Genomic DNA, 24057 nt, shown 5'->3' with positions numbered 1-24057 from the left:
GCAAGGGCAAGAAGACACCACCACCAAGAAGGATAAAATAAGTTTTTATTTATAGTCTTATAGTAAAGGGGGAAGCCTTAACTTGCAAGACAATTCTTCGGCAGTATGTACAACATACTTTTTATTTCCATGGAATGGAATCAAACACGGACTGAGACTACAGAGTATACACTAGAAATCAGCAAATGCCAGGAACGGAGTAGGAAAAAGACAAAGAAATGAGGCCTAAACACACAAAACCCTTCACTGGGAGCTGCTGACCGCAGCCAGAACCAGGGCTGGGTCACCGTGGGGACAGGTTCCAGAACAGTCAGAAAGGACATGGGGCGAGGGTGGGAAGGGGCCGCACTGGGGTGCGGGTTTAGTACCAGGTAAATTGCTCTTGGTATTTACATACAAAATCAGTTGGCTCTATTTCTTAGAAATACACACGGAAAGAAAGGAAGATTTGATCATTACTTTATGAATCTGTCGCTTTGCAATACCGACATCATCAGAAATAGGGACAATTCACTCAGATTCAAATTTCAGTAGCAGGAAATAAATATCAAAACATCATCACTGGCCCTCAATACAAAACCTCTACCCCACCCACTCCTCCCTCCTTGCCCTCCCGCCCCCAGCACCTTCTGGCGGCCACTTCACTGCTGACGTCCCCCACACCACACGAGTGTCCCACGGCCCTCCCGAAGGCTGGCTGAGAGAAGCAGGAGTGAAACAGGCCCAAGACTGTGCTGCAACTCTGTCCCCACTTCCTTTCACACCACAAACTTCTTCAAGGATCTGGTCTTTCAACAGGAGCGATAAATAGCTTTTTAATTCTCATCACTTCTTAAACCAGTCATCTTCTTAAAGTAGAGCAGTCCACAGATTCACAAAGTCTATCAAACAGAGGCGAGGGTGGCCTGGGGAGGCCTGGGAGGGGCAGGAGTCCTCCGGGCCTGTGCCCGGCAGGGCTGGAGGAGCTGGTGGGTGGTCAGGACACCATGTGCTCAGAGGTCCGGCCGGCCGTCTGTCCTCCACAGAAAAAGCTGCCAAGTTGGGGTGTTTTGGTTTAAAAATTCCTGGTGGGGACAGGGAATCCCTGAAGGGAAACATTAAAAAAAATAGTGGAAATGGGGAAGGAGAACGAGAGCTGTTGTCCAAGAGCTTCTATGTAAAAATAAAATTTAAAAAAAAAAGAGAGAAAGGAAAAAAATAGAGTCTCTTAAATGGTTCTGAGGGTTCTAAGGATGAACTGAAAGGAGGATGAGACGACGGAGGAGACAGACAGTTTTTATTGCTGGCCTGCCCGGCAGAGCTTAGCTGGCCTCCATCCGGAGTTTCTTCCTGCTTTGGGGCTCTTCAGGCTCCGACTCTGAGCTGGAGTCCGAGCCCCCATCGAAGGCAGAGATGGCGCTGCCCTTGGCGTTGGTGTAGAGGCTGTTGTCTGAGGAGGGGTAGTTGGTCTGCAGTTGGGCACTCGACCTCGCTTTCTCCAGTGCACGGACTGAAAAGCAACCAAGCGAGCGGGTTACAGCCTCTGAGACAGAGGAGAAGCTAGAATAACTGAGTCTCAGGTCAGGGTCCAGCCTGTTCTTCCGAAGGGCTTGCTGGGCCCTGAGGCTCAGAAATAACTCTCTTCTGGTAGCTGTTCCACCAGCACACTTCATCTCCCTCCTTTCCCAGCCAGACCTGGAGCCCAGTGGACATGGCCAGCTACTCTGCAATGCCACTCAACCCTAAAGAGAAGGCTTGTGATGTCACCGTCCTGCCTTAGAAGCCCAGTGTTGAGAAAGGAGCTCCCTGTGGGACCCAACAGTGCAGTGACAGCGGAGAAGCTGGCCTGGCAATGCTAGGATCCATAAAGTGTGAAGGCCACACAACAGCAGGAAAAGATGACATAAGATGTATCAGCCAAAGAAAAGTTTTGGCTTAGCTCTCTTGTACAAGATCCACTTGGAAAGACAAGCTGGACACTTGGAAGCAAGTCACCAATATATAGAATACCTGGGCCTTCTGACACATAGCCCCTACATGCAGGCTGCTCAGCCCGGGAACCAACCCGCTGCTGCCTCCCTCTGCCCATCCCTCAGTTCAGCTCATCTTGAGCCTGCAAGGTCAACCCATTTATATTATTTTATTTTATTTGAGGTGTTCTAACCCAAGTGGTTACTTGCATTTCTTTTTACTTGCATCTTCCATGAGGGAGGAAGAGAAGTGAATTCCCCAGGAACAAAGAACTTGATCAGCTCTCGCTTTCCCCTGTGGTTGTAGGAAAAGGCGGATGTGAGCATTGGAGAACAGCATGGGCCTGGCCCATAGGCTGCCCTGATTGGACTACCATTGGCAATGGGAGAGCTCACTGACCCTGAACACCTGGATTTCTGGTACTTACACAGCACACTCCAATCCAAGGACCTTAGCTCTTTTCAGACACCTGATGCCAGGTGTGCCTCCTACTACAGGCAGAGCACCCAAGCCCCAAGAAGGGAAGAGATCAGCTCAGAAAAGTCTCCAGATGTCGAACCCTAGACTCCACTATTCCCTCACTGGCGGCTCAGGTACTTCCTCAGGATGGCTCTAACACTCAGTTACTCAGAAGCAGGGCCACAGCCGCTTATGAGCACACACTCCTGGTTCTGATTCTGCAGGCCCAGGTGCAAAGCCCTGACCTGGCCAGAGCACAGAAGGGCCAGCTGCCCCACAGGCTCAGGTGCTCACCTTGCTGCTCCAGAAGAGCATTCTGCCGCTTGAGGTCATCAATATCTTGCTGGTGTGTGTGGTTTTTCCTTCGCATATACTGGATATACTCTGTGGCTTTGTCTAGGATTTGGGCCCGGGATGCCTGTTGCAATACGAGAAAAAGCAAAGGGAACAAAATAAAGACCTAGTCCAAGCAGTGAGGAAACTATGTCTTTCTGCAATAGCAGCAGGTGGGACAAGGCTGAGGAAACAAAGTAATTGCTACTGAGAGTCTTCTGTGTGCCAGTCAAGGTGCCAAGTACTTTAAATGGCTTACCTCACCAGCACTCAGAAGTAGCTCCACAGGAACATGAGGCTCAGAGTTTAGTGGCTTATTCAAAATCACCAGCTAGACAGTGGGAGAGCCTGGATTTAAACTCAGGCCCGTCAACTCCTGAAATGGTACTCCACTCCTCCCATCCCCTTTGGTTCTTTACGTTGCTTTCAAGTCTTCAGCCTGGCTATGTCTGAAAACGTGAAAATACTACTTAACTGAGAGCTTATGCCACTCATTCTCTGCTAGGGCCTGACCACAGGTGGCCGTGCCAGGAAGATAAGAGCAAGATCGCGGCTGGAGCTGGCTCAGGATGGGAGTGGGTGCAAAGTTTTCATCAAGGCCCTAGATTTCAGCCAAATCCTCAGACTATTTCCAATTAAGCCACGCTGCTGTCACTACTTCAACCTCCCGGGCTAAAAAGACTGTCGTGAAGGCTGTCAGAGCTTGATGTCAACACAGGAAGGGCATGAGATTGGGCCAATTCAGGAAGCAGCCACACCTATACCACGGCCACGGTAGCCTAGGTACTGTCTGTCAGAGGAGTAAGTTAATGAACCAATAAAATGGATGTCAGGTTACTCTGTCCCTGGAGGTCACACTTGCCTGGAAGATCCCCTTCAGCCAACCAGCTGAACTGGTAGGACGGTACAAAGCCAAGGGAAATGAAGCCAAGGGCAGGGCTGTCCAGTAGTTGAAGTGTGGCCTTCATGCCACCAGGGTGCTGAGAAGTAGCAAAGCTTTTTACTCAGGGTAGGGCAGATCATGACCAATTCTCTATTATAACCCCACTGGGTCCTAAGTAACCAGAACATAGCAGGGGGGTAAAGGGGCAAATAAAACATTCACACTCAGCTAGCAAAACTAAATCCACTTGTTAGTAAATCGACAATCTCAATTTATAGACCTTAGGCTGGGCAGGGTATCAGAGAAGTTTGTGAGGCCAGGAGTCCTCACAAGTACTAGAACTTCCAGGCTTGCTTTCCTCTTACAGCACCCTTAAGGCAACTTCCTCAAAAGGAAACTGTTCATATTTGACCATTTTTATCTGATGTGAATTATGTGCAAGGTACTGTGGGGAAACCAAATGTATTAGTCATGGTTTCTTCTGCCCAGATGCTTACTTACTGTCTAGTTGAGATAAATGTATCTGTACACAGACAAATCACAGGGCAGTACCAATAACTGTAACCTGTGTAGTACAGATTAGGAATTAAGCAGATTAGGAAGGCCACAGGAAAGATGGCCCCTGATTAGGGCTTTGGCTCTGTGTGTGCACGCATGTGCACGTGCACGTACACACACACACACACACACACACACACACACACACACAAATAGTGAACCCTGGGTTAGACTGAGGTGGAATTTGTAGAAAAGGGTTCCTCTGGGCCAGGAGAAGAGCACAGGCAAAGGCATAAGGATGGAGAAGCCAGTTGTATTTCTCTAGTTAAGTAAGTCAGCTGATACAGGAAGAATGAGTACCTAGCAATGGGGGTTTGCAACTCTGGTTCAGAGGCTTTTCCCCATTTCTGCCAAAGGGGACTTCTTATTAGGAGTAATTATTAGGTGATTAAATGAGAAAAAAAAGGACACATAATTAGAAGGGACTAATTACCCAGCCTCCCTGGATGCTAGATATGGGATTAAAAATAGTACTGTAGGATAGGTGGCAGAGCGGCAAGGAAGAGCTTAGGAATCCAGGAGACAGTGCACCCCAGCCTCTGTCATTAATGGGCTCTGTGACGGCAAACAAAGTATTTATCTCCGTGGCAATTCCTTATCTGACTAGAATTTCTCTCAGACCCTACCTAGCCCTCCAAATTCTATGTACTCCGTCACTGATCCATCTAATTGCTATGCATATTTACACTGCAGGCTCTCTTTAAATTTGCTTATATTTTTCAATTAACAGTTCCCAGAAAGTGACATTAGCTCTTATTTAACTACTCATTTGAATCTGGGAAGAGGGGGAAAAGAGCAAAATCTATGAATGATGGAACACTTGGAAATGTTCAGGGTGATAACTTTTAATGAACGACACAGAATGTCTTGAGAACAAGAGGTCCCCAAAGAAGGCTGGATTGGTATAAACTCAGCACAAGACCTTCAGAACACTAAGCATAGCACGTCTTCCGTTCCCTTCAAAAGAACCCTAGGCCACTCACGGTGCCCCCTGACTCCTTAGCAGTCCAAAAGAATGGTTCAATTAACTTTATTTCGCTCTTCCCAGAGTATTCAACAAGAAGTAAAATCCAACAGCAAAAAAAACCTTAAAGCACAAAATACAGAATTCCTGAAAATTTACATGTACATATCTAGTCCAGGGAAGAAGTAAAAGGTTGGAGCCAGAAAATGCTAGACCCACCCAAAATTCCCTCCTCCCAGCATTCTAAACCATCTAAGATCATGTGACCAGCCACAGGATTGAGAGGTGGGCAGGCCCTTCCTTGCTTTTATGACTTTATACTATGTGAACAGTGTACTATGAGCCAGCAAGAGCCCTGGATTTATGGCATGGACTATGGAATGGCCCTGGGCTTTCAGTTTCTGTTTTCTATAACAGGATCAATCAGCTGAGTCAGCAATCTCCATGTGAGTCTGACTGAGCAGATAGAACACGGTATGTTAACATGTCCAAAGATCGACTCTTGTCTTTGGATAACCAGTAAGAATCTGAATAATTTTTTTCCTGCTGGTTTTTAAAATAAGAAGACACTAATTCTTATTCTGCCTTTCTGAGCAGAAACAGATCTCTTCAGTGGTTTGGATGCAACTCTGGGCCAGGAAGAACTGCAGCTGAGAGGACTCAAAAGGTCCTGGGCCTGCTACGTAACCGTGTGAGTTAATGCAAAGTGCTCCTCAGCCCTTTCACCACGGGGAGCATGCAAAAGGACATTGGACAGCCTTGCCAGATCCTGTTCCAAAGCCATAGTTGCACATGTGATACAAATGATGCTGACAATAATGACAATGGCTGATACTTATTGAGTACTTACTCAATGCCGGGCATCCTCACAACCTGCTGATGTATTATTTCCTCTCTTTTATAAATGAGGAAACTGAGGCAAGAGCTGCAACTTATCTAATGTTACATAACTACTAAACAGTAGAATCACAACTTGACCCAGGCCTCCAAAACATCCGTATTTTGGGAACACAGAGGCGGCTGTGGAACTAATAAAAAAAATCCATAGTATTGGAGAGACAGTACTGTTAAGAAGCGGAGTTTGAGCAAGAGGAAAAGGACTATAAAAGAATCACCTGGTTTATCCATAAAGATGTCAATGAAGACTCTTTCTTGGAAGAGTGAGAGTTTAGGTAAATCATCTCTGCACAGATTATGGGTGCAAAAGTGAGTTGAAGCTGAAGCAAATATAAAAACTAGTTTTTAGAATTAGGTTGAAAAAGAAATGGGGGGAAAAAGTAGTTTGGAGTAATAGCCACATTGAAGAAGGCTGTTTCCCTTTTTCTTTTGAAGACATGTGAAAACCAAATAGGCTTCTAGCAGAGAAGTAGCAATGAAGAAGAGCCTGAAGATGCAAGAATGTTTGCGAGAACTGCCTGAACCTGGCTCTGGGGAGGGGAAATGACAATTTCCATAGAACTATGGTTTCATTTACCAAGAAGAGTAAAACGAAATGGACAATGATGAAGAACCAGTCTGTCCAAGAGGCCCAAAAGATTCTTGCCCCTTCTTCTGCATGTGCTGCAGCTGCTTGTACATCTGTATCCCTGCCCAAGCAACAAAAGGGTCAATCCAGCCTCCAGAAGCACCCACTTTGACAGACCTCTGCTTGAGAACACAGTGAACCAACCTTAAGTATTGTAGCAAGAACTGACTACATATTTAACCAAAGGCCTTAAGTCCAAGAGTCTCTTTCTAATTGGTACCTTTTTAAGGCCCCAAATGATTCTTAAAGTAGTTAACACCAAAGCTGAGGATGACATCCTAGGTTTCTAAATCCCATTTAAGGCAGTGGTTCTCAAAACTTTTCATATAAGATACGAGTTCCACACATTTTTGAAGTTGTAAATCTTATTACAGTAACCTGGATTTGTGTAGAACTCCAAGCTGTTTCAGAAAGTAGACTGGGAGAGGCAAGAAAAAGAAGGGTGGTACTAGACTGTTAAATTAGAAACACCATTGCATTCCTGCAGTCCTAATGCTGACTTGAGAAACAATGATCTTAGCTGTATTGATAACTTTTTCCTCTTCACTGTCAAAATCAGGTCCTACCAGGTTGATGTTAACTGCCTTGTTGCCCAAGACCCAAAATACCGTATCCTGGAAAATGAAAAAGAACTACTACTGACTCACTAACTGACATCTGTTTTATTTTGCACTAGTTATTTTAAAGAAAATAAAATCATTATTTTCTGTAACCTGCACAAGCTTTTATACATAAAGGGAGAACTATGTAAAAGCCAGTGTACATTTCTATTTGAATAAGCCATCTTCTGAAAACAAAAATGAAGGAATCTGCACAATAAATTTGTGTCTGCATTAAATTCATTCCTATATGCAAGCCCCATCAATGCCAACAAGACAAGCTGTGGGGTCAGAGCCATCACAGTCAAGTGACCCCTCCAAGGCTTCTTGCTGCCAAACTGAAGGACCACTCTGTTGATGACCAGAGGAAGGCAGAGCTATCATGATCTTTAAGGGGCTAGTTAAAGCCAAGAGTCAGACATTTGTTTAGGAGTTAACACAAATCATGTTTCAAAACTTGTATTCTTTTTTCTTGTGCCCTTGGCAGTTTGAAACAAAGGTTGACTCTTCCCCATCAAACTTTTTTTTTTTCCTTCTGTGTTCCCATCAAACTTTAATGATGAAGGATAGAAGCACAGTTACACAAAGAAGCAAAACTACTAGTAAATAAACATGTGGAAATAAATTTAATTTCACAGGTAATAAAAAAATACAAAATTACTACCTTTGCCTACAAAATTAGTCACCCCCTTCAAAATAATTTCCAGTATTGGTAAAATTGGTACTTTCAAAAGATACTACCCAAAAGGCTAATTTGCTTGAAAAAAAAAAAAAAAAAGAAATAAAAACAATCTTTCTGAAAAGCATTTTGGCAACACACAGCAAGAAACCAGATGTTCTTACCCCTAGTCCCAGCAATCCAACTTCTGGAAATCTATTCTATGGAAACAGCCCCACACACTAAGATGGTCATCACTACATCATTTCCTTGCTTCTCAGACTCCATCAACAAACCCATGGATTTAATAATAGCAGCTTTTGAGGGGAGAGAAAAGAGGCAAGTTTCTTGACATCCACTTTAAGATGGCACCCAATTTCAGTCATACTAAAGGGAAGTGTGAGATGGAAAGAGTGTATCTTTTATGCAATGCCCTACATGATAGCTACTAGCCACATGTGGCTAATAAGCACTTGAATACTGTATAGTACCTCATCAGTAATTTTTTGTTGTTGCTGTTAACCCTCATCTGAGGATATTTTTTCCACTGATTTTTTTTTTTTTTTAGAGAAAGTAAAAGAGAGGGAGGAGGGGAGGGGAAGACAGAGACAGAGAGAAACATCGATGTGAGAGATACACATTGATTGGTTGCCTCCTGCACATGCCCTGGCCGTGGCCCAGGGGCAAACGTGCAACCCAGGTACATGCCCTTAACCAGAAATCAAACCCAGGACCCTTGGGTCTGTGGGCCAACGCCCTAACCACTGAGGCTACTGGCCAAGGCCATTGGTAATTTTTAATATATTGATTATATACTAAGGTCATACTTATTTTTGCATATTACATTAAATAAAATATATTATTAAAATGAATTTCACTTGCTATTTTACTTTTACTGTGACAGAAATTATAATTGTATTTATATTAAATTTAAAATGTTTTTGTGGCTGAAAGTTTTTGCAATTTTGTTAGAAGAAAAATGCTTAAAGGAAGGCCTAATAACCAATTCCTATCCTTCCAAATCTCAAGATGGAAAAGGCATTAGCTAGTTTGCTTGCTCTCTAGTCCTCTCCATGGGAGTGAGCCCTTCCCCACTCTACACTGCAGAGACTTCCAGGAGGATGGACAGGCTTCTGCCCTCAGGGAGTGTACCCTTCAGTTAGGTGTAACATCAGCCAGAAGGAAGGAAAACATAGGAGAGGCTCCAGAAAGGGCCACTGGGATTAAAGGGAGAGTGAACCCATGGGGCTCTCAGGAAGCAGAAGTTTTTGAGATGGGTCCTGAAGGTGGGCAGAGGGAGACTGATTGGCAGGGAGAAACACATGAAGACACATGAGTGGGGAAAGAGCGCACAGGCCAGGGAGCCCGTGTGAGTGGGTCTCCTCACCACAAAACCTGACATCATCTGGGCGGGGAGGCTAGAGTTAGACATTGAGGAAAGGGAAGAATGCAGATAAACTGAGATTCCTGTATACACCCTCCACAATAAGGGAAGGAGGAGAAAAAGCAGGAGGGCAAGTTGGGTACCTTACTTAGAGAACATGGAATGCCAGTCCTTACCTTGATAGGCACTGAAAAGCCCTTGGAAGTTTCCGGCAGCACATAAACACAGTTTACATACAATTTAATAAATCAGGACATTTACAGTTGCTGAGCCCAGAGCTTAAGGAAGACATGGGCAAAATTTAAGAAGAAAATAATTGCCCAACTTACTGTCTGGCCAGGTAATAACCTTAATGAATAATGAGGTGAAATGGCTAGGACTGTGGTTTACATTTCATTTAGGAGATAATCCCTCCAGCAGTCCAAATATGATATAGAAACAGTGCTGCTGAATAAACTGCCTGCCTTAAACAGTGTCCACCAGAATGAGCCTATTCAGTGCAACCTGGCCAGGGTGGAGGGGGCTTCCTTCCTTCAGTTAATAAACACCCACTCTGCACTCTACTATCTGCCAGGCCAGGAGGGAAGAAATATGACCAACATCTACCTGCTAAGAAAACCAGGCTTTAATGAAGAAGAAATAGATTAGAGCTCAGGGTTTTATCCTCTTATCTGATGCTCAGAATGTTACCTTATTATTGTTAATTGTTAGAAATAATCGTCTCTCCCAACAAGAGAGCAAGACCCTCAAGAGTAGACACTATCACCTCTACAGCACTCACACAGCTCTTAATTAAGCAGGTGAGCACAACTGTGTTAGCTATTGCTGTTTTTGTTAAAGGGATAAGCAAGCCCACTGTTTCTTCTGGTGCTCATTCCACAGTTACCTACTGGGAACTACCATGTGCCAGGGTCTGTGATAGGTGTTGACAGAGGCAGTGCCCTCAGATTCTCACCCAAAATGAAGGAATTCTGAACTTAATGCTTGCTCCTTGTTTTTCTTTATTTTCATTTTAGGTCATATTCCCTCTTTTTAAAAATGATTTTTTAAAACTATGTTTTAAAATTGATTTTAGAGAGAGAAAAACATCGATATGAGAAAAACATTGACCGGTTGCCTCCCGCGTTCGGGGTTGGGGCGGGGGGGGTCTGAACCCACAACCTGGGCATGTGCCCTGACCAGGAATCAAACCACTACCTTTCAGTGCTCAGGATGACGCTCAACCAACAGAGCCACACCAGCCAGGGCTCCCTCTTTTTAATACAGCTCCATCTAGAAAGGAGAAATCCAGAGCACAACTGCCTGGCAGAGCAATTAAGTATGATAAACAGGCAGCTAGCAAAAGACTTAAGAGATGAGAAATTTCTACAAACCACTGTACAGCTACTAACGACTATGTTGACACAGAACCTTCTCTCACTAAGGTCAACCATGCTAAGGAGACATTATAACTGGTTGTAACTCTGGTTCGGGTGATGGGGATAAGTGATGGGAGTGGCGGGCAGAATTATATCCCTCTGTAAAGGCAAACTCATGGGCTGCCCACCAGATCTTGCCCCACACACAAACAGGGTGAGCTCAGTGCAAGCAAGCCTTTGGGCAACACTCCTTAGTACCTAACCTAGGACCCTAAAAAAAAATAATTCTATTCAAGAACAGTAATGTCTTCCTATAAGAAATGGAGCCACAATTGTTCTTGCTCTTATTCCCCTTACTCTGGTTGACTGGCTGATGGTTCTTATACCATTCCTTCAGTCCCAGCGAGATGTCCAGCTAAAAAACGACATGGGAAATAAAACCAAAACAACAGAGTTCAAGAGTCCATTTGCTAACACTATGGGAAAACCCAAATGGGCTGCCAACTATAATGGTCTATTTCTCAGAGAAGCTATGTGGACTCAGAAAAATTTATGAACTTTAAATGATCCCCAACTCTCTATGCTTCAGTGTTACTGACATAGGCCAATTCAGAGGAGAGTATTTTAGTAGCAGGTTTGGTATGACATACTGCCAAAATTACTGCCTTTAGCTAGGGGAAGCTCCCAATATAAAAACAACATATAAGTACTTAAGCAAAATTTCTTTAAAATAGTCCCTCATTTATGATGGTTTGACTTTCAATATTTCAACTTTGCGATGGTGTGAAAATGATACACATTGATCTTTTCCTGGGATAGCAATATGCAGTATTGATACCCTCTCATGATGCTGCTGGACAGTGACAGCAAGTCACAGCTCCCAGTCAGGCACAGATCACGAGGTAAATAATGGATATTCTATAGTGCACTGTGTTGCCAGCATTTTTGGGATATTGTGTTCACATTTAAGGCAGGCTAGGCTAACATATGACGTTTGGTAGATTAGGTGTATTAAATACATTTTTGACATGAAAAATTACGATGGGTTTATCAAGACAAAACCCTATCATAAGCCGAGAAGCACCTGTATCCTTAAATTGGGCCTATGGTATGGTAGAAAAATAAAACTTGGCAATCGGCAGTCCTGAGTTCTAGTCCATGTCCATGATCTAGTTCTAGTCCCCTGGAATCATGATTTTGAGCCACTTTCCTCACCTCTGATATAGTAATAATGGCAGAAGCAAGCAACAGTACCAATTGTCCAATTACAATAGCAATATAATACTCACCTCATAGAACTGCTGTACTGATTTAACTTTACATTGCAATACATGTTAGTTATCAGATTATTTTACTTAAGCGAAAGGTGACCATTCTTTACGTTTATGTTATAGTAGAAATAGAGGGTACAAAGGATAATGGAATCTGGGTCTCAAACGTAAAACTTTTTTTAATACAAGTACCACCCATTCTTGGTTAGGATAAAACTCAGTAAGTATTGTTTTCTCTTTAAAAAACAAAATGTTAGGGCACATGACAGTCCAAATACTAAATGAGAAGTCATATAGGAGACTAGAGGTTTTTTTCTTCAAGAATCTAAGATCCCTGCCCTGGCCAGTGTTGTTCAGTGGTTAGAGTATTGACCCGCTCACTAAAGGGTCACAGGTTCAATCCCTGGACTGGGTCAGTGGGAATTCAGGAGGCAACCAATCCATGTCTCTCTCTTATATTGATGTTTACCTCTCCCCTCCACCTCTAAAAAAAAATCAATGGAAAAAATATCCTCAGATAGGATTAACAACAACAACAAAAGAACCTAAGATCCCTAAAATGGGGTAAAATAATCATTTCATGATTATTCACATAATGTCATAACCTTAATTACTGCAATCCAAATCAAGAATTAGCCAATTTCCTTTGGGTCAAATACCACATTTTAAAAAAAATTGCAACATTTAGTGAGAACTCGGAAGTCGAGACCAAAGTATTCTGTAAGACTCCCTGTAGATCTGTGAAACAGTGTTGGCAGACAAGGAGATTAATGAAGATTGTGGAATTTAGCTAACAGCCAGTTCCTTTATTAACGTTCAGTGTGAAATATATGGATTGAAACACAGGGCAGGATTCTGAAATTGGAAAGGCACCTGTAAATTTCATTGCTGGGCCTTAGTTGATGGGGTCTACGCAACCTGACCCCTCAACGACTCCCCTCCACTAGTCTTCTACTTCTCTGACCTCATCTCCTGCCACGGTACTTTTATTCATTCCACTCTAGCCACTGTTCTCCCTGCTGGGCCCAGGATGCTCCCAGGTTCTTGCCTTTGGGCTATTACTCACCTTCCCTTCCCTCTGCCTGTGATGCTCATCACCAGATAGATGCATGGTTATCTTTCCTTCACTTTCTTCAAATCTTTGCTCAAATGTTGCCTTGACAGTGAGTTTTCTTATCTACCCTAATGAAGACTGCAAACCTTCCTTCCCTGTTCAACTTTCTCCTAGCACTTATCTGATATACTATACACTAAGTGGCCAGATTATTATGATCTCTGAACATAATAATCTGGCCACTCAGTGTATATCCTATATACAGGAGTTCGACCAGCAGGCAGGCCAGCCAACCGCCCATGTCCCCTCCCCCTGGCCAGGCTGGCCAGACCCCACCCATGCACGAATTCATGCACCGGGCCTCTAATACACACACACACACACACACTGAGTGGCCAGATTATTATGCGTTCAGAGATCATAATAATCTGGCCACTCAGTGTATATATTTTTAATTATTAGTTCATTTTCCATCTTTCCCTCACCAGGTTAAGAGCTTCTATTTTTGCCTGTATGTTCACTGCTGTATTCTAGGACAGTACTTGGCATGTAGCAGATCCTTAATCAATATTTGTTGAATGGAGTGACTAAATAAATAAACAAATAGGCCACAATGAATGACAAACTATTCAGTCTGTAAGGCTACCAAATTCCAACCATCAACTTCCTTGAAGAAAGGAGATGACAGGATTTAGGATAATGTGGTTTTAAGAACTAAGAATGTTACAGCAATGTAAAACAGGCTGGATAAAGAAAAAAGGCATAGTTGAGCTCTTGTGACCTGTTTCCCCCAAAGTGTTCTCTAACTTAAGAATGCCTAAAAATCAGCTGACTGCTTGTTATAGAGAACCCAGGTCTGAGTCCAGAGAGGCAGACTCAGTAGTGATTCTGATGTGGGTGGTCCATAGGACATCTTGGGAAACACTGCCTTGGCACCACTCCTGGTTAGATGTGAGACTTAAGAAGGCAGTTCTGTCCATTCAGTTTACCAAAGCCATTTTAAGTGATACCATGGCATATGAATAAGCGCTAACTGTCAACAATTCAGACACGCATGGAAGATAATCCTTTGCACATGTGTACTTTGACTAAAAGGGTTAGTCTCTGTCCCCGTCATAAAGATCTCCTGTGGTGCTTTAGACTGTGTTGCGCCCAGGAATGTTGTTATTCCAGGTAAGAACCTTGGTCCAAGGCCATTAAACCATGTCTATACTAAGTAGGTCTAACCCACAGCAAATTCTGGTTTTGCAATACTAGGAATTCACATGGCCTGTTTTATTGTTTTCATAAAGGTCAGACCTACCCCATGCTTCAGCCACACAGAAAGCCACACCTCAGATAAGGTATAAAGTATATGACTTACCAGAGTGGCAGTATATACAAAATGAAACCATAATGGTTCCAGATTTGATTGAATAACCAAACAAACCCAGGACCCCCACCACAGAGCTAAATGAGGAGACCCATTCAAAGTAGACATTTTTTTCTAACGATTGTTTCTTTAAACACACTGGATCACTGAACGAAAAAAACAAAAACAAAAACAAAAAAACCAACACAGTCTTCTTCCGAGTTTGCCACTTACCTACTGCGGCCAGCTACATTCTGTGTCAAGGATTGAACTAACTGTGCAAACAGATGTTTCTTCCAAATCCCAAGGAGTGACCCTAACCCACAGGCTTTTTACTCAAAGCTTCCAACGTTTTCAAATGTAAAAAAGCTGGTGCCTCCCTCTCCAGGGAAAACATTAGTTTCTGGAATGCCACCATTGAGGTGGGGGGGGGGGGGAGGGGGCGGGGAGGGGGCGGGGAGGACAGGGGATGAAAATCAGTAATTTTTTTCTTCCATTTCATATGAATATAGCTCTTTACCTAAGTTTTTTGTCCCACAGCTTAAAATGCTCTTTGCAAGCCTTTGAAATAACACCTGTTGGAACGGGAAATCACTGGTGTCCAAGTTGATTCACCTACATTCTTGGGAGGTTTAACTTTGAACCATGCGAAAGAAATTCTCATGGAGGTCTAGGGAATCATTGACCTCAGGAACCCTTAGTGTTATCCCAAACTACTACGGGCTCCTCTTTATATGATAATATATTGTTATAATAATAATTCTTGAATGAGTAACTTATTACAAATAATACTAACTTAAAAGACAATTACTACTGGTGTCTTAAACCTGACTCCATTTCTTTCCAGAAAAGTGAGTGTGCTGCTAAGCTCCACTCCAAGTACCAACCTAACGATGGCCACCCAGCTTTCTCAATAAACTCACCTTCTCTCCTTGGAGTGATGGGACCGAGTCCCGCAAACTGTGAAAGCTGTCTTTGATGTGGTCCCTACGCTTTCGTTCCAGTGCATTATGATGAGCCCGTTTGTCAGCCTAGAAGAAAGAGCATATTAGCAACGTCATTCCTTTTGCTTGGTACAGGTGAGTGGGTTATAGCCGGGAAGAATATGCTGTCAGCGCAGTCCCTGGTGAATGGACTGGGAAGGATTTGTCGAGGTGGGCAGTTAGGAATCTCCAGAATTAGGTTCTGCTAAAGGGGGAAAAAGGGTGAGCAAGCCTTGTGACAGGAACATCCAAAGTAGCTCGATGCATCCAGCTCATGCATAAGTAAAATAAAAGTTATTCAAGGGGACAAAATGTGACTCTCCTACATCAGTTTTCCCCCTTAACTTACTTATGTGACAGAAAAGCCGCTAGTCCATGGTTGGGAGGTTGACCCAGGAAAAGCTCCAGTGGGCCCTTTCATAAGGTGTGATCACCCCCACTGTAAGTCAGCGATTCCCCATGGTGGGTGCCCAGGATGGGAGTTAGGGCATTGGTGCCATGCTTCTTTCCATGTGAAACCCATCACCATGAGTCTGTTCTGGTCTCCAGCTCGCTAAAATTAAAACCTCTAGAAAAAGCCGAAAACATGAATCTGTGATCATTCTGACAGCTGATATAGACCCCAACTGCATTCTGAGATTCCTATCTTTTAAAAGTGGATCCAGGGTGCCATCCTGCCAAAGTATTCCCCTCACACAGGCTGTGACTGAAAGGTAAGGGCTCTGAAAAAATACCCTTGGGCACCTGTGGCAGGTCATGTTTATTTGGCAGCACCTAAATACCCACGAACCAAAGTCTTTATCCTGCCTTGCTTAGACTCACAAAAAGAACAAGAACAATCAGCTGGAGAGGGGTGAAGACTGCCAACAAATCAGGAATGGCTGGAGAGCACTGCAGGTCGCCATTAAAGGTGCATTCTCTCCAAATGGAACACAAATGCTCCCTCAAGCTAAGCAAGAACTTTCTACACCTGAGGAATTTTGCAAAATAATATACTTACAATTTTCCCTTAATACGCAATGGTGCACTGAGCTAACCCTAAGGAGCAAGTCTGTATAAGGGAAGTTCAGGTAGCTTTAATCAACCCAGACAGAGCACCAGGAATTTTAAAAATGGAGTAACAAGAGTAAATAGCCAGCACTAGAAAGCCTCAAATGAATCCTTGTATTAGACAAGATGTGGGAATGAAACGACTTGAAATTCTATTATCTAATCCTAAAAGTCTGAGTCATTACAGAGGAAGAGGAGGATGGGAGCAGCTGTGGTAATTTTAGTTACTTCCTGGTCTCTCAAGCACAACACCTCACCTACAGCTCTGCTGAATTAGACACATGGTTCCCATCACAGCCTTGGTTCTCCAGAACACAGCACTCACTTTCAGGGCACATGCATGGAGTATTACTAAGGCCCTTCTAATTTTTTAAAGTCTAAATTCACTATAAAATGAGTGTTTGCTGAACTTCAGTGATATAAGGAATTTATGGGGAATCTGAGGGAAAGATCAAGCTTAGACAGATTCCCTGAGGCTAGAGGTAGTACACTGTATCATACAACATTAGGGCAGAAAATGGCAGATGCCTTGAATAGCAATATGAAATAGCTTGAAGGAATTAAACATATTTAAGTGCCTTGTTCTTTTCTAACCTACTGTTCTCTCTAGTCACCTGTACAGGTAAGTAAATTCTAACCTGGACTATATCTACAGAGTTTAGAAGGCTGAGAGATGGCATTTGGCTTCTATCTGCCTCTCCTGTGTTTGCTACATACTCCCTAAGCTAGTTTATTTACATGCAAATTAATCGCCCAGCTTTGGTCTCCAGCAGCAGCCCAAGATACTCTGGTCTACTAAATCACCCTGATTCCTGGCCCTCCTCCCAGCTTAAGAGCTGTGCACAGAAGCAGTGACACCAGAGTTACCCATAATCCCTCTTGTTGATACAAATAAAATTCTAATTGTTTTCTTTCTGGGAGAGCCCTGCAAATCTCAAAAGGCTAGAATCAAGTGAACTTGGTTTTGCTCAGGCCTACACAAGAGGGATGGAGTTGAGTATAATCTAACACCAAATTCATGCCCACAATACACTACCCCCTTCCCATTCACTGAGTCCTGAAAGGACTCAAATGGACAAGCCTTTCGGTTAGAGGATTGTAAGTGAACTTGGCTGAGGACCATAAGCAGAAATCTTGGCTTCTCATCTGGGGAGCCAGCCAAGTTTGAGAAGTTGGCTCAACAAGGAAAGGCAGCAGTCTACTGCCTGGTAGAAAGCCTGGGCTGGGGACTGTTGTTCTCAAAGTAGTGGATGGAATTTCTGTGGTGGTTCCAGGTCCAATTTAACTAGCAGAAGAGTGGAATCTTAGCCCAATCCCTGTTGCCATATCCATCCCCAAGCAGGTACACTTAACCAAAGTCAATTTTAAAGCTCTCAGAGACAACGGCAATGATGTATTTTTCTCCTCCCCAAGCCTCATTTGAAAGAGCAAGTTAAAAATACGCAGAAAGGGCCCAGGCCAGGTAGGTCAGTTGGTTAGAGTGTCATCCTGATATACCAAGGTTGTGGGTTTGATCCCCGGTCAGGGCACATGCAAGAATCAATGAATGCATAAGCAAGTGGAACTACAACCATGTTTGTCACTCTCTCTCTCAAATCAATCAATAATTTTATTTTATTTTTCAATGCAGAACATGCCTAATTCCAGGCAACTCTAAACTAAGTGATACCTCTAATGGCTTAGAAGAACATATGAAAAACCTTTACACAAAGCAGAGAATTCTGTTTGGGAAACATTTCCAAACCACAGATCCATCCAGCCAGATAACACTGCTACCCCTCACCCCGCAACCAATTCATCCCAATGGAAGGCCAGTTACCAGGCTTATCACTGCTTTGTTAACTATCTTCACTTGCTGGCAACCTTTTTTGAAAGGGCCAAGGTTTCAGAGTTGAGAATCAAAAACTGGGTGAAGAATCCCAGGATAAGGCATCTGAGAGCCTCCCACAAACTTAAAACTAGTTTTGTTTTTAATTTAAAAAAGGGCCAAACAATTGTGTCTTGAACAAATAAAGCTCAACTTTGATGAGCCAGCTTTCTCTCACCTGTACTGAGAAAGATATTTGATTATGAAAATGGGTCGTACCAAACAAATTCTAGGAGACAACAGAGGTATTCTTGGGTAGTACAGCAGGCCCCCAAACACCTCTCTTCTATATCCTACAGGAGCAATGGCTGGATGCTGCTGCTTTTCAAGTACAAGGGATTTGTGGTTTCTGCCAGAAAACCCTTCCTTCAGGGCATCCCAAGCTAACAGGAATACTAAAAGGCTGCGCGATACTGAAGAGTGGCCCACAGATGCTCAACAGGAACTCCAGCACCAAATAGCTTCCAGCTTTGACATCTCCGCCAAGGTTTTTATTCCGCCTCTCAGTTTTATTTCCACCAAACTTTCCATACTGGCAGCCAGAATAAAAATCTTCACCTACAATTTGTCCATCTCTGACACTAACAAGCACACGTATCTTAAGTATTGTTAAATGTTGAAAGCAAGCGTTATTTTGTTAGCCAAGAAGTTGCTAAACTGGCAGAAAGTCAATCATTCAAGCTAAGGAGGTCTATTCAAAATTGAGGGGAATCTCTTTAAGTTATTTCCTTCCAATTTATTGCATAGAGAATGCATACTCATCCAAGGCATTACATCAGTCAGCAGCCTTATTTTCTGCAAGTTCTAGGTAGGCAAATAGCACGGGGAAATAAATACTCCGTTATTGAAGAATGCACAGGTTCTCCAGAATAATGCCATTTCTTGCAGGCTGCCTCATACCTAATTCCCTCTATAAGGGGAGTCTTCTCAATTCCAATATAGAAAATTCTCAGCAAATAGGGAATTAGAGTTGCCCACTAAACATTTACTAACTTTAAGAAATTTAAAGGTTGCTTTTAGTGGGAAGACAGTGTTGCCTTCGATTATTAATTCTTATTAAACAGTAACACTGAAAATACACAGACTCAAAATTCTCATCAGAAAAGATCTATTACTTCTGATAGATGGGAAGAGGACAGAATAAATAAAACTGAATTTCTAAGCAACTCATTGTAATCAACATGAAAAATGCAACATGAAATAATGGGTAACTAGAATGAGAAACTAAGGTCCTTAATAAGAAACTATAAATTTCAACGTCCCAACACCTCTCCTACTTGAAGCCTGTTATACATTGCTAACATCTAATAGATACATGTGTTTTCAAAACTTTTTTAAAATAATCATTTGGTGCCTAAAAGAACTTGGGAACACTATTTCCCAAATATGGCATCGTACTGTAGCCATTTAAGAGAGTAAGAATGCCTTCATCAGGAAATTTTAATTGAAAATCAACTTGGATTCCTTGATCAACTATTTCACCATTACTGGCATCTTGGAAATAGAAAAATGTAAGAACACCCTTTATTCTAATGAACAGGCATATTTATGAAACAAACCTGGCATTTTTCTATCACTGTTAACACTCTAAGCAGACACAAAGTACATGCATCATACAGCACTTTACCTAGCAACTAATTCCTGGTAAAACAGCCAGTAATTTCCTGAGTCAATTCCGATCTCAGAGGCAACCAAGCTCATTCCCTAATGAATACACTGCAATTCCTAAAGAAGCAAAGAGCTCTGAAAAATTAAAAATATTTCATACCAGAAAGGTCCAGTATTGAAATAGCACAAATCTGTTCTTAAACTCCCTGACAGGTATATTGTAACTGCAACATGTTCAGCTGGAGGGTAAGTTGATAAAGGCCTTGAGTTTTCTGACCAACAACTAACCCTACATTTTTAGTATACCTTTGTTCTTTCCAAAAGAAATTTCTCAAACAGAAGTAAAATTAAAAGATCACTTTGCATGAAATATATCTGTCCCAGAAAATTATCTTTAAAATGCAAAATAATAATAAAAATAACATCAGTGGGATTCTGATATACATTAAATTTAGTAATAAAAATATTGTTTGGGGTTACTTCCTTTAACACAGATTGGTCACTGGAGCTGTGTTCCGTTTGCACTGAGGCAACAGAAAAAAAAAATTCGTCAAATCAGTTTCACTTTCTGTTACAGTTAGCTTCACTTCCTAACTTTTCTTGTGAAGTACCCTACATTTCTCATGCAGTAAGGCTGTAGCTATTGTAGTTGACATTATAAAAATGATGTTTCTTTTCATTAAGACCCAGCAGAATCTTTCCTAAATAACTTTTTAAAAGTTCTTCAGTAGTCCTAAATATGCGGTTATTCAGTTCGCATCCTTTTCTGAATGAGGCAAAGCTTAAGAATAGTTTCCCGCTAATTAAAAAAATATATATATATTTATGATCTATAATAAATGTCAAGAACTAAACAGATGTTTTCAGAGAAAAATAATGAAATCCTTTTTATCCTACACGTTTATGATAATTGTTTGATATTTGTCTATTGCTTCTTCTCTCCACGCTCTTGTGATACTCCTGTGCCAGATAATATTTAAGTCTCAGCAAGCAGATGTGTCAAATTAAAAACAAAAGGTCAAGCCCACTCCCTTTGCCCACTTCCCAAAATCAAAGGGAAAAACCCTAGGCATTAACATCAAACTAAAAATATCTAGACAAAACAATGAGATTAGCATTCTAGGAGAATGGAAACATTTTAATAATTTAACAAAGCAATTTACATCAACACCCATGTGGATGAATATTGTGAAAAGCAGAAAGCTTTTCAAAATTCAAGCCAAAATTTCACAAAGAAAACTTTTCTCTCACTGGAAAGCCAATGTAATTCCAATTCAAGTAATGATTCTGCAAAGGATGTCTAACCTAACCCTATTCTCCAACCATGATCAAGCTCTGGGGGAGATTTTAGGACTGGAGACTTGGAGAAAGAAATGTTTTAAATAGACTGAGTTCCAAACATGAAACTCCACATTCACATTATTAAGGTTAATAGTAACTGGGGTGGGGGGGGGAAAGGAACTGAATTTTCAAATATATGTATAAACATTTAGTATCTGACAATACTTCAAGGAGAAATAAAATGAATTCTTTCATAGTGACTACTAGCCAGGGACAAGTTTTAAGAACCCTGGAACAACTGCATCCTTGGATTTTATGGCAATATTAGCTCTCAATAAATAAAATTTTTCTTAATGCCTATCTGCTTGGACAAATGGCAGAATCCTTGCTTGCTCTAATGAAGGTACAAATAAGAAGGCTTGCTTTTATCCTGTGGTAATTAAATTCTTTGACCAGAGGTATCAAAGTGACATCCTACAAATTCTTAACAAGCCCTCCAAACAAAGGGGTTGTCCCCCACATCATTTTGAAAATCAGAAAAATAACATACAAAAGGATTTCTAATCTTTCTTTAAAAATAGGAAGATCTGGCAACAATGAGCCCTCCTTCCTACATAATAACCCACTGGAGTTTAGTAGCTGCCTTTTTAGAAGAGGCATGTGTTCTCTAGTACCCTAGTCTTTACCTCTACTCTCCACTTTATTCTTGACCATTTTATTGCCTGGGTCCCCCAGAGGCATCTACATTTTCGACCACCATTCTATATACTTCTTACTGTTCCCAGCTGTCAAATATTAGACAGTGATACACTTATTTCTCTTCCCTTCTCTGATTATGATTTGTCTATTTGTTCTAACATATTCATGGAATAACCACAGCTCTGTCTCCAAACACATAAGATTAGTGTGTATCTATAGCTATACTCGTAGATATATCCATAAAACCATCTTCTGAGAACATCAATATCAAAACCCTGAGAAATTACTGATAACACTGCCCAGTCTCAACCATCAGCCTTTAGCAAAACTATCTCTGCAACGCCACTTTCCTTCAACAATTTTTCTGTTTCCTTTATACCACTCCTTCAACTCAAATACACTCAGACCACAATAAGCTGTCTGCAACACTTGCATATTCAACCATTGGCTCCTCTACATTTCCAATTTCTGCATTAGAGTAATACCACCTTATACTAGATTCTACAGGTCTTCAGCAGTCACATGACTTTCGGTGACTGTCATGTGGCTTCAGTTTTACACAACTATGTAGATATGCTTTAGAACCTATTTTTTCCAAAGTAAATCTTCTGACCACTCTGCTCTGACATACTACCACAGTTTACTTCAGGGTGATGTACTTCTCATTTCCGACACACAGATTCTCCCACCTGAAAACTACAGAATGATTCATCTCTTGGCAGACAGCTCCTCTCACCCAGTCACTGGAACTTATCACCTGAGAATCTAGAATTATGAGATTTGTAACCCCTCCCCAACCTAGAGCCCCAGAACAAGGCTCCACCTCACCTTAGCGGTTAACAGGAAAGTTTACTACAATATTAAAAGTAATAGAATGATCTTTTTTCTCTCTGACCCCAAAAAGGACTAGAACTGAACGGAAATGAAAATGAAATGGAGAGTAGGAGACGTACCGCAGATTGAAACCTCGGTTGCTCTTCCTGGAATAAGAGAGAAAAAAAATAGAAAATATAGAAGTTATTTTTACACTTCACATTCAATAATAAGAAAGAAAATGCCGGCGGCGGAGGAAGCGACGGGTGGGGAGTCAGCCCGAACCCCCCGCCCCCTCACTTCTTTCCCCCACACCCCCATATCCCCAGCGGGATCCGGTGGCGGGACAGGGGGGTCCCGAGCGCCGCCCCTTCTTCCGGGATCCGACCCAGGCCGGAGGGGGTCAGAGCACTGTCTCCTGCCCTCGGACCCAACTGGGGCATCAGGGCGCTCCCAACCCCTCTGCGTCCACCCTCACACCCCAGGATCCGCGGGTCAAGGGAGGAGGGGATCGAGGAACGAAGGGGCAGGTCCTGAGCGCCCTCCCTTTCCCCAGAATCCGGACAATGGGATCCTGGGCGCACCCCGTCCCTGTCCCCCGTCTCCGGAGCGGGATAAGGTGGGAGCGGGAGGCCGCAGCACCCTCCTCCACGGGAGAGGTGGGGATCCCAGAGGCCGCACGTCTCCTCCCCACCTCATCTCAGAAGGCCGCTCGGCTGGGAGCCCGGAGGGGAGCGAGCCAGGAGGGCGACGGAGGCGGTCCCAGCCCGAGGGTGGGAGGCAGGCGGCTGCTGCCCGGCCCCCCGCCGCGGTGGCCCCGCTGAGAGCCCGGGCCGCTGTCCCTGCTGTCCCCGCCTGACAACCCCCAAGGGAAGGAAGAAACCCAGGGACTCACGTCGCTCTCCACCTCGATGTCATCGTTATCGCTCATTTCCTACGGCCCAGGGAGCGGCCACTGCAGCAGCGGCAGGGAAGGGGTAGGGGTGGAGGGGAGGGGGAAGTCACCGACAACAAGCAAGTCCCCCCACACACTCACTCACTCACTCGCTCTCTCACTCACTCACACACTCACACACACACACAACACGGGCGAGAACCACCTCCTCACTGCAGCACCGGATCAACGGCGGCACGCACGCCCGGTCGGCCCCCTGACACGTGACCGGGCTCGTCACGCTGGGGCCACCGAGACTTGTAGTTCCTGTTCCTTTCACCGACGGCCCAGCTAGCGCCAGAAAAACTACGAATCCCATAAGGAACTGCATCTAGTTGTCGCTAGCCCAGCTTGCGAAGGGAACCCAGAGCGCCTGCGTATCCTGTGGAGGTGGGCGGGGGGAGGGCGGAGAGAGAAGCGCCGCAGTGCCTGCTGGGAGTCGTAGTCCGTAGACCGCGAGTTGTCAGGAGGTTTC

At 43.2% G+C, this 24057-nt stretch overlaps 1 protein-coding gene across 10 annotated transcripts; it reads right to left on the bottom strand.

The window, feature by feature from the left end:
* Positions 1 to 27: 27 nt before the first annotated feature.
* On the bottom strand, positions 28 to 23935 carry MAX (MYC associated factor X). Of its 10 annotated transcripts, none has more exons than XR_013961419.1 (6): positions 23544 to 23808; positions 22789 to 22815; positions 15271 to 15378; positions 2704 to 2827; positions 2144 to 2244; positions 28 to 1489 (listed from the first exon to the last, which is right to left on the bottom strand). XR_013961419.1 is itself a non-coding variant. In XM_080684257.1 (6 exons), the coding sequence occupies exons 4-6, from the start codon at positions 2740 to 2742 to the stop codon at positions 1302 to 1304; spliced, it is 312 nt and encodes a 103-aa protein (XP_080540383.1). In that variant the 5' UTR covers positions 2743 to 2827; positions 15271 to 15378; positions 22789 to 22815; positions 23233 to 23350; the 3' UTR covers positions 28 to 1301. The 10 variants fall into 10 exon arrangements, 6 of the variants coding, with proteins under 6 accessions (XP_080540383.1, XP_080540379.1, XP_080540378.1 ...); XR_013961420.1 differs by having other exon boundaries at positions 2160 to 2244; XM_080684257.1 differs by lacking the exon at positions 23544 to 23808 and adding an exon at positions 23233 to 23350 and having other exon boundaries at positions 2160 to 2244.
* Between the last annotated feature and the right edge of the window lie 122 nt (positions 23936 to 24057).

This window comes from Plecotus auritus (genome assembly GCF_963455305.1).
Source record: "Plecotus auritus genome assembly, chromosome: 1".
Lineage (NCBI taxonomy): Eukaryota > Metazoa > Chordata > Mammalia > Chiroptera > Vespertilionidae > Plecotus > Plecotus auritus.
Note: the sequence above shows the minus strand (reverse complement) of the source record. Positions and strands in the feature narration are given on the sequence as shown.